The 17,060-nt window shown below is 49.2% G+C and overlaps 2 protein-coding genes across 4 annotated transcripts; one reads left to right on the plus strand and one right to left on the minus strand.

Moving 5' to 3' along the window:
• Positions 1–2,195: 2,195 nt before the first annotated feature.
• Positions 2,196–3,489, plus strand: pou3f2b (POU class 3 homeobox 2b). Its single transcript, XM_067238291.1, has one exon. The coding sequence runs from the start codon at positions 2,362–2,364 to the stop codon at positions 3,487–3,489; it is 1,128 nt and encodes a 375-aa protein (XP_067094392.1). The 5' UTR covers positions 2,196–2,361.
• A 4,874-nt stretch (positions 3,490–8,363) lies between these two features.
• On the minus strand, positions 8,364–16,001 carry fbxl4 (F-box and leucine-rich repeat protein 4). 3 transcript variants are annotated; one of them, XM_067238881.1, is made up of 8 exons: positions 15,867–16,001; positions 14,010–14,721; positions 13,511–13,841; positions 12,487–12,731; positions 11,395–11,608; positions 10,288–10,359; positions 9,720–10,032; positions 8,364–9,589 (listed from the first exon to the last, which is right to left on the minus strand). In XM_067238881.1, exons 2-8 carry the CDS (start codon positions 14,504–14,506, stop codon positions 9,426–9,428), a joined length of 1,836 nt encoding a protein of 611 aa, XP_067094982.1. In that variant the 5' UTR covers positions 14,507–14,721; positions 15,867–16,001; the 3' UTR covers positions 8,364–9,425. The 3 variants fall into 3 exon arrangements, with proteins under 3 accessions (XP_067094982.1, XP_067094983.1, XP_067094984.1); XM_067238882.1 differs by having other exon boundaries at positions 14,010–14,701; positions 15,867–15,981; XM_067238883.1 differs by lacking the exon at positions 15,867–16,001 and adding an exon at positions 14,845–15,334.
• Between the last annotated feature and the right edge of the window lie 1,059 nt (positions 16,002–17,060).

Raw genomic sequence — 17,060 nt, forward strand, 5'->3', positions numbered from 1 at the left:
GACTCTAATCCTCCACTGCAATGTAACCTCAAAGACATACCCTACAGTAAAATGATTAATAAAATAGCATATTATTCTCTTTGTTTCCACGGAAAGAGGATAACCTAATACGCCACTTTATTGTGACTAAGCGTAGCCTATAATAGTTTAAATAGTTTGGCTGCATGCGTAGAAGACCACAGAGGAAAAAGTCATTGTAATCAATAAGCTTCTGATTTGCAGTAGGCTAACCTGACCTGATTCGGCAAATTTACAGTATGACTATAGCCAGTCAAACATCTTCCCCTGTGGGGACAACGGTTGTTCAAGTGGTCAGTTGTATATTTTCGTTGTTTTGTTTTTTATGTGTAGCTTATGTTAGCCTATAGCTTATTTTAATTTTGTGTAGGCCTAAGGTGTTTTCTATTTCGATTTAATGGTCGTTTCTCAATAGTTTATTGAACACTTTTTTTGAGTGACATATAGTTCTATAATCAATACTTTTCTGGTTGTAATTGCCAGCTGTTGTTCATGTACTGTAATGAAAACTCAATGTTGTGTACAACGAGGAGTCAGATAGTTAAAGAGCCATATGCTGTCGCAAAGTTGGAATCTGCATCTTCGAATCTTTTTGATGTTGTCTTCACTCTCTGTTAGATGTTTGAGACTAAAGAAGTAGGTTACACTCTCTGTCTATCTTCTCCCCATGTTACTGCATCTTTCTCCCCAACTGTCCCTCTCCCCCATTCCCGCTCTCCCCAACCCCTCCCCTGTACCCTTTGTTCGCGCGGAGGGGCCCTCCACTCTAAATAGGCCTTTAGATAGTCACGAAGTGGGGGCGAAAGTAGCTGCGGCGCGAGCTCTGTTGTTTCTTTTACTTCTCTCTATGGCAACCAGCAGCGGCTGGGCAAGAATGTCCCTCTGCGGACAATGCCCTTGCCCTATCACACACACACACACACACAGGACACTAAGGGACGGCAGCTGTGACGGGCCTGACACCTGCGCTCCAGCCCTGGACTGAAGCGTTAAGCCGCTTGCGCACGTCTGTCCCGGGTGCTTTCAGGCTGATAGGCTGCCAGTGGCCTGCTATATTTTAATGACTGGTAAGAAGCATCATATTCCTAGTTTAATATTGGTCACACAACATGGACTGCATACCTAATTCCACCTCACCCTGAGATTTGGATTGAATTGAATTACTGTGGCCTATGTCTGAATTCAATTTAGTTCACATTCACACACAAACACGCGCACGCACACACACACACACACGTGGAAGACAGAGAAAATGAGGAAAGAGAGAGAGAGGGAGTGAGTTCCTAAAACCACAATGACATCATCATCATGGTGGTTGAACCGTCAGTGTGGCCATCGCATTAAGGTTGTCATACACACCCCATTACTTTTCATTCACTTCACATAGGGTTAGGGTTAGATGCACCTGCCCCGGCCACGATCCAACCAACGGTACCTCTAACCTGATCAAATACACTAGCTTGTTGTTTCATAGAAGTCTACCTCTAATTTGAATGAAGATCATTGTGGGGGGTTCTTTTACTGTGTGACTAATGCAAAACCGTATAATAATGTTTGCCAATTTAAAAATTACAATTAATGTTTTCTCATGTAAATATAGCCTAGGCCTATTTAGATTACAAGAAGCAGACAGGAATGTTTAACTATTAATTTGGCATATCACACACTGCCACCCCAACTTTGGCACACATTCAGTTCACTAACGTATTTCAAAACAACAATTATTAAGTTTTCCAAAACTTTCAGAAAATGCAATGATCGTCACAAAGTCAAGATTGCACATGAGATTGCCCACACATTTTAATGTGTACAAATGTTATTTAATACGAAATGAATGTATACTTACATATAAACAATCGAATTCACTTACTTGAAATCAGTGAGTTATTTAGACTGATGCATTAAAAGCCTATATCCAATACTTTACTAATTATACTAGTCATAATATTCGTTTTACTAGAAGGCCGTGGACAGGATATCTATCACCTGCGAGAATGGCAGAACTATTCCTTATTGTTCCATTGAGAATCTCCAGATCGGCGCGCTGTTTCCCATGCAGTACCCAGTCTCGCACGTCCAGAGGTGCCGCAGAACTCGCTGCTCTCCCAGAGAGGGGGGTAGTGTTTGATGAGACTCCCAGCCATCCAATGAACAGGCAGTTGCCCTTAGCAACCACGTCCATCAGCCGCGTGTAGCCAATGAGCGGCGGGGCCAGGCGGACTCCAGGTGCGTGTCGCTGCGTCCACTTGGCACAGAGCCTGGGAGACGCCTGTGGCAGCGAGCGGAGTAACTGTCAAATGCAAGGTTTCTTTAATAAGAGCTATCAGTCCTGCTCTGAGAGACATGGCGACCACAGCGTCTAACCACTACAGCATCCTCACCTCCAGCGCCTCCGTCGTGCACTCGGAGCCCGGAAACATGCAGCAAGGCACGCCGTACAGGGACGCGCAGACCCTGTTGCAGAACGACTACACACTGCAGAGCAACAGTCACCCGCTCAGCCACGCGCACCAGTGGATAACAGCGCTGTCTCACGGGGAGGGCGCCCCGTGGTCGAGCAGTCCCCTTGGCGAGCAGGACATCAAGCCCTCGGTGCAGGGCACGAGGGACGACATGCACAACTCCCCCAACCTTCAGCACCAGCAGCGTCCACCACACCTGGTGCATGCGCCGCACGGGAACCACCACGACGCCCGAGCCTGGAGGACAACCACCGCGGCTCACATACCGACCATGGCAACTTCTAACGGACAGAGTCTGATTTATTCTCAGCCCGGGTTTGGCGTGAACGGACTGATTCCCGGTAGCGGACAGGGAATGCACCACCACAACCTGAGAGACGCACACGAGGAGCATCACAGCCCGCATCTCAGCGACCACGGACACCCGCCGTCCCAGCAGCACCAGCAAAACCATCACGACCACTCGGACGAAGACACGCCGACCTCCGATGATTTGGAGCAGTTCGCCAAGCAGTTTAAACAGCGGAGGATCAAGCTGGGCTTCACGCAGGCAGACGTGGGTCTCGCCCTGGGGACGCTCTATGGAAACGTGTTCTCCCAGACCACCATCTGTAGGTTTGAGGCCCTGCAGCTCAGCTTCAAGAACATGTGCAAGCTGAAGCCTCTGTTGAACAAGTGGCTGGAGGAGGCGGACTCGACCTCGGGCAGTCCCACTAGCTTGGATAAAATTGCTGCCCAAGGAAGGAAAAGGAAAAAACGGACCTCCATCGAGGTAAGCGTAAAAGGGGCTTTGGAGAGTCATTTCTTAAAGTGCCCAAAACCCGCGGCCTCAGAGATTACGTCCTTGGCGGACAGCCTGCAGCTGGAGAAGGAGGTGGTCAGGGTTTGGTTCTGTAACCGGAGACAGAAGGAGAAACGGATGACTCCTCCCGGTGGACCGCTCCCTGGGACCGAAGATGTGTACGGGGACACGCCGCCACATCACGGAGTCCAAACGCCGGTCCAATGAACAGCTGTTTTTATTTATCCTGAACATTATATATAAACCACTGGACTATATTGATAGAGGGTGTTTTATAGTTGACAGAGAGGAGAGTAAGAGAGTTCTCACACAAGAACTGCTTTGAATATCGTTGAAAACTGAATAGCAATGGAGATTACGTTTTCTTCACGAGCTGTAAGAGAGCATAGTAGGCTCTGTTTTTCGAGGATATGCCTATGTGATTCGACGCAGTTTTTAGGTGTAGCCCTATTGTGGATTGAAAAAAAACACTTGACCTGAAGGGAATCCTGATTCAAAACTAGCTTCTTAACTTGACGGTTTACATTGTCGACTTTTCTAGTGTATTGAATCTGTAAGGGTGATCCCCAATTCCAGTTGTGTTCTGGACGTGTGCATCCTGCAGAGAGCCCTATAGACCTGTAACTCCAGCTGTCCCAAACACTCAGCACTGCCATTTATCACCCAGTTATGTTTGACATTCAGCATTGTTGTTGGGTGTTCCATTTAATTATAAGGTAGCTGCTAGTTAGCCCTTTATTATGATCAATTATTGCGCGATAGGCCTACGTTATTATTATTTTATTGTTATTGTTATTATTATTATTGTTGTTGTTGTTGTTATTATTATTATTGTCATCATTATTATCAAGCCAATATTAAACGCAGCTATACTAAACTAGAATAATTTCGTTCGGCTGTAGGGAGTTTTTATATTCTGGACCATCAACCTCCTCTCTTGCAGTGATATAGGAGCACGTGCAGTTCTAAACACAAAAGGCTGCCAACAGTGAGCCTCGCGCCATGCAGGCAGGTCACGGAAGGGCTACGTGGCGACGAAAACCTGGCACTTTTCTCAAAAAGAAATACAGCAAGTTCCACAGAACATTGTGAACTATTTTGTATATAATGTAAAACATGACATCATGGCTTATTCTCACTGGGGCACTTTTTTCTTTCAATGTTTTAAACAAAACAAGCTATAGCAGTTTATTTTTTTTATTCCAAATGATTTGGCACAATATTATTATATTTCTTATGTTTCTATTTAAAGCTATTTGTCACTGGAATTATTATTGTTTACAATGTAGCCTAATGTTTTGCATATACATGTACAGGCTACATTTTGTTCATGAATTGTTTTTCATAGGCCTCGATATTTTAATTCGCTGTTATAGTGATAGGGTCGCTGTCAATATAATTACAATCAAACATGTGCTTTAAAGACGAATTAAGATTAATTTGGTAATTGTGTTTTAAATGATTGGCCACTAAACTATGAATCATACCATATTGGCAGAGAGGCGATATTTTCGCTGCAATATATTCTATTTAAAAGATATATATGTTTTTAAATTCCTTTAAAAAGGAAAAAGATATTCAGATATCATTTATCGATTAATATAAACAAATGTTTCTAAACCTCCGAAACGTCATTATTATTATTAGTTTCAATATTATTGGCTGAATTATTAGTTTGTTTATTTTTGTCCTTTGGCCATCTTCCAACCTTGTTTTTGGTATGGATGATATATCCCAGATTTCATTGGGTGTCTTGTAATCAAGGTTGTAATTTATTATGATACAAAGATGTAAATTATACAAAGTAGCCTACGAGAGATAAACCACAGTGGCATGGACAAGGCTATTGAGGGACATCTTTTTTTCAGCGAATTGTCATAACCATCACCGTCACTGCTAAGTGTATATACATATTTTCTGATAACCGTTTGATTTGTTTGTAGCTTTGCTTTATTTAATGCAAAATAATATCCAGGGACACGTGACCTCTCTCCGAAGCAACCTTCTCAGTCTTTCTTTGGAAGAAAAGAAACGTCAGAAACGTCAGTCATGACTTGGAGAATCTCCTGTAGCTTTAAGTAATCCGTCAATCCTACAATTCATTTAAAATCAAGAAGTGGGATGATTTGATTTGATGTCATTTCTTTTCATGTGTTTATTTTTTGTTATTATGATTTTGTATTTTGTTTGTCACATTTTCTGGTCTGAGTGAACAATGGGCTCAGTCAAGACGCGCAGAGATGGTGATAGAAATATGTTTAGGTATTTCATCACTTGGTATTATGAACAAAGACTTGCACATTTTTAAATAAGGGGGTTGATATTAAAATACTTTTTTCAACGTCAAGATTCTATGGATTTTTATTCAGAGCGCTTTGAAAGACACACAGATGATTGCATTGTTTTATATTATACCCACCACATTAATCTGTGTTAGCTATGCTTTTTTTGTCTTCTCACAATTGAACGTTCACGTGTCACAGAGGTCACGTGAATGATGGGGACAGAGTGACAACGGAACAGGAGGCTGGAGGGCTCGCGGCCTGCTCCACCTGTCTGTATACTGTCAATCAAAGCCTTCTGTCCCGTGCGCTTCAGGGCTGCAGAGGCATCGCTCCAAACTTGGCCAGCCAACGTCGACACAACGGTCAATAAATCAATTCGGATACGATTCAACTACACTCTGCTGGACTCAACTGGAGGGACCCCAGAGGCCAAACAAGCGTTCTCTGACGGATGTATCAAAACCACGCAGTGTCTGAACTGCAATGTCACCCCCGCGATGACGGATCAGGGATCGAAGACTGCATGATCCACACCCAGCATAAAGCTTACACACTCCAAGGCAGGTCTCTGCTGAAGTAAAACAGGCATGGTCGTAGTTACGACTTCCGTCTGACAGTCGTTAGACCACATAGGCTACAGAATTTTATTGGAGTAAACACCGGCACATTATCCGACATACTTATGTTTCAACCTTGTGTGTTCGTGGTCTGAATATGTTCATGTGAGGCTATAAGCCTAGTGTGCATCTGCTCGGTCGGGTTAACTCCAACTTGTCTAAAGCGTATAGGCGTCCAGAATGATGTGTTGTGTAGCCTAATCCATACCATCAGATGCCCTTCAGCAAGCTATATTTTGTGGATACAACAGTAGGCCTACAAATTGAGATTTGCGTTTTTGTAGTCTATCCTAAACACATTGGCTTGGAAGGGAACATCACCAAAATTACAAAACCGAACAGGTGCTAGTTTGTCAGTAGGCAATTAGTAGGCTATAACTTTATAATCATGTTTAAGCATACATTCATACATTTCTAATCTTCAGTAGCCTAATTGGCTAGTAGTGGGTTAGATAGGCTATTTAAAAAGAGGATCAGTTGACTGATATGTAGGCCTAGCTATAAATGTGCGTTTAGAGGAACTAATATTCATTGGTCCTAACGAGGCAGTATATGACTTGGCGTTTCCATTAGGATGTGGCCCGTGCACCCCTTTGGATGTTCCACGAGCTGTGAACTGCAACGCTTCATAATCAGAAAAGTACGGTCGCGTGCACTTCATCTGCTCCCTTGCAGATGCAATTAATACTGCACCACTTTGATTACATTTGTAGTTATTTTGCCGTGACTTACACATATTTCTCACGAGACTCGCAGAGCCTCGCTGGTGCTGATAAAACCGGACCTCTGCCGCCATCTGGCGGAATCCACGTCAACGTTACACCATGGTCCTGGGTGCTGCTTTTTGATAACTGTTCATTTTGACAGTGAAAACTAAATTTTCGGGATAAAATAAACAACACATTTGTGTTTCATACCATGGTAAGCCCCTCCAATTCCCCAAATTTGGAATTGGAGAGTAACGCGCACAGGATGGAAAGGGAAGGATAAGCAGTGCGCAGAGATAGCCTAACTAAAAAATAGTTTATCACCAGCGGCATGATCTGATCTTGTCTACGAATTGTAATATAACAACTTGAAAGCGCGGACCATGACAGTTAACTTGTTTAGTAGGGTGTGTCTACATTTCTTATTGACAAATAATTTAATCGCTCCACGTTCTCTCTCTATCCCTGACCGAATGCAGTGATACGTGCTCACGAGCTCAGATAATTCCATCGGTTGACATTGTTGTTCTTCAGTCTCACTCAGACGCATCAAACCTAATTATACTCGACGCACTTAAGTACACAAATGTTTGTGTGCATTCATTTGTAAACGAGTTATTGTTTAATTATAACTTTGCGTGAACTTCGCTGATCAGCGGGGCGAAACGTGTCTCCCCTTCAGCCTGTAATTACTCGGGCTAATTGCTCGCCCTGTTAAAGTGACACTTTGCCCGCGTCTCAGCCAGGCCGTCTTCGACTTCCGAATGCCACTTCAGAAACATTATCAGCCTTTAAATGGTTCAGCGTCTCCATATGTCTTTAATGGTTCTGGTTTCTCTGATGAAAGTCGCCCATGGCGGGAGGGAGCAGGAATCAACAGGAATACATTTTCACTGCTTGTCATCCTGACAGAACGATCATAAAACATAGATAGTGGTGGTGAAAGGAAGAGGGGAAGGAGTGTTGAGTTAAAGACCAGGAAGAACTGGTGGAGGAGGGGAAGGAGAGAGATTGGGTGGGAGGGGAAAGGGGTGGAGAGGAACTGGTAGAGGAGGAGAAGGAAGAGTAATCAATGGGGAGACGGTCCAAATGAATCCTTCACCAGCAGCCGCCTGCTTCTCTGTCATTAGGGCCCATTACTGAGCCTCAGCACAAGCCATTAAACCAGGCATAAACAATTCATTAAAAGGCCGTTAGGCAGACAAGCTACTGTCACTCCTCTCTGTGGTATTAATGGGATGTAAACGGTAAAGGGTTATGGCTAATTCTGCTCCCTCGGCTTGACTGACTGATGGCCTTCAATTGTTCTAAAACAAGGAAAAGACCTCCATGCCCTCTCATCTCTTCCCCTCTACTGGAGGGTAGAGAGAGTAGTATTTATACCTGGGGAATATGACCTGTTACAGTAGAAGAGGAAACAACAACATTTGATAACATGACATCAAATGTACTTATAAAACTTAATAACCGAGTTGAACAGATCAGCCATTTAATGAAAATCATCATCCAGACATCTCAAACAGATTTACAGTCATTTCTCTTTCATTTCTCGTTTTTTTGCATATGTAAATCAACATGGCTGATCAGTATTTTCATTGGTTTAAAGTCCTGAGGACCATTTACTATGTGACTTTGGTGAAGGGCAAGAAAAACAGGGCACCGAGCTACAACCACACACACACACACAAACAGACAGACAGACAACCACACACACACACACACAACCAGAAGCATAAGGCACAAAAAGACTTCACACACTTGCGAGCATGTGCTTAAAAGGAAACTTCAAGTTTTTTTGCGTAAAGTAAATGCTGTTCAAGCACTTGCAGTACTTGTAAAGGTGGATTCATTTAATACAAAATCATTCAATAAATAATTAAGGAATATCAACACAATTTTTACAATCATACAAATTCGATTACAATATTGAACATCGAATATCAATGTTTTTCTCTGTGTAGTGAGGGACCTGTCAATGTGTGTGTGTGTGTGTTAAAGATGACCAGACTGTGGCTTTGTGTAGAGAAGGCCATTTAAATGACTCCTGAACAAAAGTAAAAACTCAATTAAAAGAATAAAACAATACAATAAAAACCCCTGAGACTGAGGCTGGAGGCTGACGTGGAAATGGGACTCCAGAAGATGTCGCACACATGGCAGGGTTCCATCTCCGTGTGGTAATCAAACACACCCAAACCTTGAATCAAACACACCTAATACCTATGCCTCTATGAAATTAACTCCCACCTCTACCACACCGATCGATATCTCCCATCAAACTCAGCCAAACTTCTATCAAACGCACCTGAACCCTCTGGTTCATCCAACCAAACACGGGGGACCAGAATATCCTCCACCTGACCTCCGTTAACCAGGCCGCCCCTGAACCCTCTTCCCCAGGGCAGAGAGAGGGTGTGTGTGTGTGTGGGGGGGGGTGGGTGGGTCTCATTCTGGTGTCGACCTCACACCCTTCCCCTCTCCCCCAGGATCTCTGGGTGTCCCCACCCGGCGAGAGGGCCGCCTCTGAGGCGCCGTCACTGGGTGAAGCTCTTCTTAATGTCCACGCGGGGGAAGAGGGCGGAGAGCTCTTGGACCACACGGGCGTCGACCTGGGAGCAGAAGGACACGTCCAACAGGAGGAGCTTCGGACACGCGGCCAACAGCTTCTTCAGGGAGGCGGGGCTCACCATCCGCGTACCTGTCAATCCAACACCCGACAGCCAATCAGGACCTCTCTCTCAGCAACAGCTCGGGCCAAGTCGCGACGTCAACAGACCCAAGTCACGGACAGCGTGTGTGTGTGTGTACGTTCACGAGCGCATGCTCACCCAGTATGTCGATGTGCTGCAGGGCGGGGCAGTTGGCCGCCAGCTCCTCGATGTCCGAGTCGCACACGGTCCGGTTGGCGGTGAGGAAGAGCTTGCGCAGGCGGGGCAGGGCGCGGGCCAGGTGGAGGAAACACCCGGAGCTGCTCTGCAGCGTGGAGCACCAGCCCAGGTCCAGCTCCTCCAGCTGCCGGCAGCCCGAGGTCACCTCCGCCAGGCCGCGCTCCGTCAGGCTCCGGCTGCGCCACAGGTCCAGGGAGCGCAGCGAGCGGCAGCGCGCCGCCAGCATGCTCGCCACGGCGTCGTAGTCCTCGATCTGCCGGGGAGGGGGGAGGTCAGAGGGCGTGCGGGGGGGCCGTGGGTGTTGGTGTGTCCTTGGTCTTTTCGGGGGACAGGATTAGGGAGGTGAGAAGGGACGGACGGGGGGGGGAGGGGGTGTCTGAACTGTGGGTGGGTGTGTGCGTGTGTTTGTGAGTTTGAGTCCTCAAACTGCAGGGGTGGGACAGGGGAGGTCAGAGGGAGGGGTAGGAATAGCGTGTGTGTGTGTGTGTGTGTGCGCGCGTGTTCTTACCATCACACAGCTCCCCAGGTTGAGGTGTCTCAGCTCCACACAGAAGGTCAGAATGCTGAGCAAGGAAGTTTGCTACAGCAGCAGCAGCCACAACAACAACAACAACAACAACAGCAGCAGCAGCAGCGCCGAAAACAGACAGAAAGACAAGAAGGGGGGGGGGCGGGGGGGATTTAGTCAACAGCTCCAAATTCAACGGGTGCATGCAGTCATTTCTGTAAACACGCCGTAAATCGAGACTAAAAAATGTGTGTGTGGCAGCCACACTGTCATGTCATTTAATATCCCTCGAAACCACCTGGCTCTGGCCCCCTCCCCCCCTCCCCCCCGGCAGCGTGAAGACATCTGATAGGACAGAACAGTCAGCCGGCTCCCCTCACTCTAAACACCTGACTCAGCTCCGGGAAGGGGCCCTGTCTGTGTCGGCACAGCTCTCTAGAGCTAGGGCAGCTACGACACAATCCAGCAGTCTGTACAGGCAGGTGTGTGGGGTGGGGGGGGTATGGGGGGAAGAGGGGGGGGGGACCGGTACATGAGGAGGAAGAGCCTCTGGCTGTGAGTGTGCCTGCCAGTGTGTGTGTTCGTGCCTGGGTGTGTGCGAGCGTGTGTGTGGATTATGAAGGGTTTCTCTCTGGCACCATGACAGTGAGAGAGCGCTGTAATTAGCCTGGTGACAGGTTAATGACAGCACGACACGTAGAGCCATTGCAGACACTAGTTGCTCTGTCTGACGGGGTAAACAACCACCGACATATGACACCCCTCTGCCTCGCAACGCCACACACACGCACACACGTCTAAGCCTTACAACACCACACAAACACACACATCTGCCCGTTAGAATACCAACCTTCCCCTACACGCACCTCCCGCCACACACCACTAGGCTGTCTGCCAGCAGACACAATGAGTCATGAGGAGATAGTCAGAGTTGTGGTTTGGTACAGGCTTGATCCTGAACAGCTATGCACCTCAGGACCCCATTGTCAGGTTCAGCCCTACAAAACCAAGCTCTGGGTTCCCCCATACACACCTGAGCACGGGGCACACTTCTATCTGGGTCTGGTAGAGCAGACTGCCTACCTCTATCCTGGTGGAGGAACGTACCTCGATCTTGGTGCGGTAGAGCACCAGTCTACGGAGGCGCGGAAGCTTGGAGATGTGGGTGAAGGCCTGGGGGTGGAGCCTGTCGCAGGACGCCAGGTTGAGCTCCTGGAGGGCGGGGCAAGCCTGAGCGACCACCTCCAGACACGCCTCCGACAGGAAGTGACAACACGACAGCTCCAGAGACACCAGGCCAGAGCCACAGACTTTCAGGAAGCTGGGGGGTCAGGACAGGAGGGAAGGAATTAAGGATGTGTATTAATGGTTGAGTTAACGGCCTCATTCATCCTGAAGCGAGTCAGTTAGGGTGGGCTTTAGGGGGAGATTAAGGTGAGGGCCTATCTGCTGAGGCTGGTCAGGGTGAGAGGGTGAGAGACTGAGAGGGTGAGGGCCTACCTGCTGAAGCCGGTCAGGGTGAGAGGGTGAGAGACTGAGAGGGTGAGGGCCTACCTGCTGAAGCTGGTCAGGGTGAGAGGGTGAGAGACTGAGAGGGTGAGGGCCTACCTGCTGAAGCTGGTCAGGGTGAGAGGGTGAGAGAGTGAGAGGGTGAGGGCCTACCTGCTGAAGCTGGTCAGGGTGAGAGGGTGAGAGACTGAGAGGGTGAGGGCCTACCTGCTGAAGCTGGTCAGGGTGAGAGGGTGAGAGACTGAGAGGGTGAGGGCCTACCTGCTGAAGCTGGTCAGGGTGAGAGGGTGAGAGAGTGAGAGGGTGAGGGCCTAACTGCTGAAGCCGGTCAGGGTGAGAGGGTGAGAGACCGAGAGGGTGAGGGCCTACCTGCTGAAGCTGGTCAGGGTGAGAGGGTGAGAGACTGAGAGGGTGAGGGCCTACCTGCTGAAGCTGGTCAGGGTGAGAGGGTGAGAGAGTGAGGGCCTACCTGCTGAAGCCGGTCAGGGTGAGAGGGTGAGAGACTGAGAGGGTGAGGGCCTACCTGCTGAAGCTGGTCAGGGTGAGAGGGTGAGAGACTGAGAGGGTGAGGGCCTACCTGCTGAAGCTGGTCAGGGTGAGAGGGTGAGAGAGTGAGAGGGGCCTACCTGCTAAAACCGGTCAGGGTGAGAGGGTGAGAGAGAGTGACAGGGGGATAGAAGGAGGGCCTACCTGCTGAAGCCGGTCAGGGTTAGCGCTCCCCGGTTGCCGGTCCAGGACAGGTTGAGCCTCTGTAGCAGGGCGCAGCGGGCCTGCAGGTGGCCCAGAGAGGCGTCCGACAGGCGGGCCCAGTAGGGCTGCAGGCTCAGCTGGATGTACTGGAGCGGGTCCGAGCAGTGCTGGTGCAGAAGCTTACAGGTCTGGGCAAGACAACCCAGGTCTGGGAGGGTCAGGTGACTCACTATCAACTGGATCAGCTGGAGAGGAAACGAGGAGAGAGGAGGAGAGGAGAGAGCAGGAGACAAAAGGAGAGAGGAGGAGAAGCGAGGGTTGGAGAGGAAGAAAGGAGATGGGGGGGGGGGGAGAGAAGAGGGGAAGGGAGGGGAGGAGAGAGGAGGGGAGGAGAGAAGAGGGGAAGGGAGGGCAGGTTAGAGTCACACAGGAAAGTGCTTATCTGAAACACAAAGCGTGATCTGAGAAGAAGTGAGTCTGCCTGTTTGTGCAATCTGCACACGTGCCGCCCTCACAGAGAGGAAAAACAGAATAGATGAATATTTGCGTACGTGTGTGTGTGTGTGCGTATGTGTGTGCGTGCGTGCACTGTGTTCAGCAGGCTATCAGCTGGCAGATAATAGGTGTATTGTGTTTCAGACACACAGGGGCGTGGGCTGTGAAGAGTCAGGAGGGTGACAGCGGTTTGGAGCGGAGATACGGGGGGAGAACATCCAGACTGCTGCTGCAGTCAGCTCCTCTCACACCACCTGACATGCCTCCGTGGCACCTAAATTACTGGGTTTGGAGGCATGAGATCAGATAGCTCCATGAGCTCCAGCTACAGTGTCTGAGTGCCTCTTTGTGTGTGTGTGTGTGTGTGTTTCACAACCATTTGGGGAAAGTGTGCGTTGCAGCCATGAGTGCGAGAACTTGTTTGTTCATGTGTGTGTGCGCGTGTGTGTCGCACAACCGTTTGGGATTGTGCGCGTTGCAGTGCGAGTACTCGTTTCTTAATGCGTGCGTGTGCCCCTGCTTCGCAGACCTCGTACGGCAGCTTATCGAAGTAGCCGTTGCCGCTGTCGTTCCTGCCATCTCCGCCCGGCCCGCACGCCCCCAGCTCGGCCGGCTCCTCCTCGCTGTCGCTCAGGTCGCCGATGTCGATGACGGGCATCTTGTAGAGCGACAGGATGGGCCTCTCCTTCATGCCGCGGAGGATGACGGCGTCCAGCTCCGTGTAGTAGCCCAGCAGGGACGAGTTGACCTCCAGGCGCAGCAGGTTGGTGGGGAAGCTCAGCTGCTTGATGCTGGGGGAGAACTGCCTCGCCTGGGGGCTGAGAACCTTGGTGGGCTCCCCTGACCACAGCACCTCCCACCTGGGGGGGGGGGGAGACAGAGGCAGGGACAGGGCCCTCAGTCAGATCTCTCCACCCCTCTTGTCTTATCAACTTCCAGGCTGATGCCCTCCATCCAACAGACACTTTCTCCCCACCCCAGACACACACACCTCCTCTTCCCAGCCCCCAGGCCCTGTGTAGCCCTACCTGACATCGGAGGGCTGGTTCTGGGAGAAGGGGTTGAGGGAGCAGGCCAGGATCCGGACGATGGCCCCGGGATGGTAGGTCTCCAGCACCTCCACGGCCATGGGGTACACGGGCTCCTCGAAGGCCAGCTCCAGGTAGTCCTGGCTGTGGAAGCCCTGCGGGGTGCGGCGGAAGGCGGGCGGCGCGCTGGCACACTGCTCCCACCACTTCCCGTAGGCGCGGAACACGGCGGTCTGGGTGAAGTCGCCCGAGCTGGGGTAGACGTTGGGCACGCCGGCCAGGTTCCACATGGTGTACGACATGCTGTTCTCGCTGCCGTAGTGAGAGCTGAAGTCCAGCACCTCCTTGGCGTACTGGTCCACCTCCACGCTGACCGGCAGCACCGCCCGTTGGCCGGACTCCACGGCGCGCCGGCTGGTCAGGGCCTCGCCGCGAGTCCCGCTCCTGGACCGACGCCGCAGACAGATGTAGTAGAACATGCTGAGCAAGGTTAGCATAGGGACCTCCGGTGCCAGGTCCAGGGAGGGGTGAGGGGGCGGGGGTGGAGGGGGCTCTGGGGGCCTGGGGAACTCAGAGGGCAGGCTTGGTGGAGGTGGAGGGGTGGGGGTGTGCGAGCGGAGTGAGAGAAGCAGTCTGGCTCACAGGCTCTTGTTCTAGAGGGCACAGCTTAGGGACCCAGCTGCATGCATCACCTGAGGGTTAGACACGTCACCTGTTGGTTAGAAACAAATACACACGCGCACGCACACACACACACACACGCACAAAAGCATTGGAGTGAGAACAATGACAGACAGGAGATCGGAGCGGTTTTAGTGTTTGACTCGTTCTGTACCAAATGGCTTTCCACAGCCTGGCGATGTGAAATCTCACGTTCCACAAAGACTTTGGAAGCCTGAGCTGAGACTCAACTTTCACTTCCTCAAAAGGCCAGTGGTGTCCCCAGTGTTTCCTGGAGTTTCCTCCAGGACACACAACTGTTGAAAAGGGCCGGTCCTGAGGTTGTTACTGTGGCATCAGCAACTGATTGTTTGTAGCTGTTTGCTCAGGCTAGGAGACATTCAGTGGGTGTATTTAGAAGGAACAGTTCTGTCCAGGCCCCAAGTCAGGAGTTTAGGGAAAGGTATGCTTGGGGAGGGGACTACAAGCTCTGGGGTTAGGTGACAGACAACCAAGGACTTTATTAGTCTTGGTGCCCAGAGAGTCTGAGGCACCCAGTCTATATTTTACAAAACACAGTGCTAGATCAAACATGTCCAACATTTTCCACCATTTGAACCCTCACTAGATCAGGAACAAAAGGCAAGCTAGTTTAGCAAAGCATACTTTATACCACATTCATTCAACCACATGCATTAACCTGTATCGTGTAAAACGCTATTTTACTAAATACAAGTATAACGTTTCGCTTTATCTAGAACGAGCCCGTTCCCCGTTGGTCTTAGTGTAAAGAGCAGAAACACCAGAAGGTCTTTGTCTTCTGTGACCAGCTGTGTACTTTGTTCTCATATGGGCCTTCGCCCAAAGTACATCTGGTAAAATCATCATGACATTGCAACAACAACTCTAGTTGCTAACATGGTCGTTCTGAAAGCACACAGCCGCAATATGAAGCTCATAGGACAATGATCATCATTGCAAGCTTATCATCCATGAGCTAGCCAGTTACAGTGATGGGGATGGTGCTAAGCTAAGATAGCAGTGCATTATTCAGGTAAATGAAAACATTAGCTGGCTAGCTTGCTAGTCCAACTAGCTGGGCTTGGCTTCCCGTAAGCTAACGATAGCGAGCTAGAAACCAAGTTTTGTGGGACATTGCTACGTCAAGGAAACTAATAAAATATATTTTGAACTTACACCAGTTCTATGTTAAACGATCCATTAATGTACTGAAAGTGTCTTCTTTCCATTCTAGAGACAACTCTATTCATAAAAGCGCATACTCGATCTGTCAGTTCTGTTTACACCTCGATTATCAACATCCGGTTAAATATGGTCGTGGCGAAGTGGGGTATTATGGGAATTATAGTTCTCTATACTAAATCGTTAGAATCTCTCCTTCTGTGTAGAATGGTTGTTTTGCCGGTTTCATTTAGTGCCTATGCTTAACTTTTATGTGGGAAAGCATTTCTGAAATGTAGATAAAACATGTGTTGGCTAAATTGGTGTATGTCACACCACCCAATGGCTTTATAGAGTAGAGATCTCACAGAGAGTAACTGTGGACCACATTCCCTATGCACACACACAGACACACACACACACACAGACACACACACACACACACACACAGACCTCCTATGGTAAACATTATAGGCTACTCAAACCTGTATGCCTTGGGGCTGTGTGTCTATGTGTGTGTCCACATAGTGGCTGTCAGTTCCTCAGATTAACTGCTGATCCACTCAGTCTCCATTGCACTCAGGTCTCACTGTCACCGTAAAAGAGCAGCCTGTCTCAACGGAATACCCGGTAGCCAATCAGCAGCCATTTCGTCATTAGCAGACATCCTCAGAGGAGGAGGAGACCAGGTAATGATCGACCAACAGCTCTATGAGCTCTCCTGCTCTGTCTAACAGCTCTTTGTCTACCCTCTTCTCATCCCCTCCTCCTCTCCACCTCCTTTCTCCCACTAACAGCTCTGTGTACTCTCTCTTATTCTCCTGTCCCCTTTGCCTCCTCTCCTATCCTCTCGTTCTTTGTTTGTCCTCTCTTCCGCTCCCCTCCTTATCTCCTCCTCTCCTCCCCCCATTCTTCTTACCTCCTATCCTGCTCTCCTCTCCTATCCTCCTGCTCAATCTTCCTCTTGTCCCCTCCTGTTCTCAACTGAAATTTTAACAATAAACTACACCAGTAGGATTAACAAAGGATTATTTTCTAAACGTGCTTAGACATCCACAATCATTAGGACAGACCTCGTTTCTCTCTCGTGTAACTGGAATCCTCCAGGCCTCAATGGGGATGTGGTGTTTGAAGCATGCTCCCCCAACCCTGGCACAGCAGCCGACCAGAGCACCAGGGGACGAGCCGGTGTCCAGCCAACCAGAGTTA

The sequence above is a fragment of the Osmerus mordax genome, chromosome 6 (assembly GCF_038355195.1).
Source record: "Osmerus mordax isolate fOsmMor3 chromosome 6, fOsmMor3.pri, whole genome shotgun sequence".
Taxonomy (NCBI): domain Eukaryota; kingdom Metazoa; phylum Chordata; class Actinopteri; order Osmeriformes; family Osmeridae; genus Osmerus; species Osmerus mordax.

Bases quoted from the DNA above. Each gene is read 5' to 3' on its own strand.
- pou3f2b (XM_067238291.1), top strand. From the start codon at position 2,362: ATGGCGACCACAGCGTCTAACCACTACAGCATCCTCACCTCCAGCGCC.
- fbxl4 (XM_067238881.1), bottom strand. From the start codon at position 14,506: ATGCTAACCTTGCTCAGCATGTTCTACTACATCTGTCTGCGGCGTCGG. The intron at 11,609-12,486 runs GTAGGCCCTCCT...CTGACCCCCCAG, and splicing joins ACCCTGACCGGCTTCAGCAG to CTTCCTGAAAGTCTGTGGCT. The intron at 10,360-11,394 runs GTACGTTCCTCC...CTGCTGCTGTAG, and splicing joins TCTACCGCACCAAGATCGAG to CAAACTTCCTTGCTCAGCAT.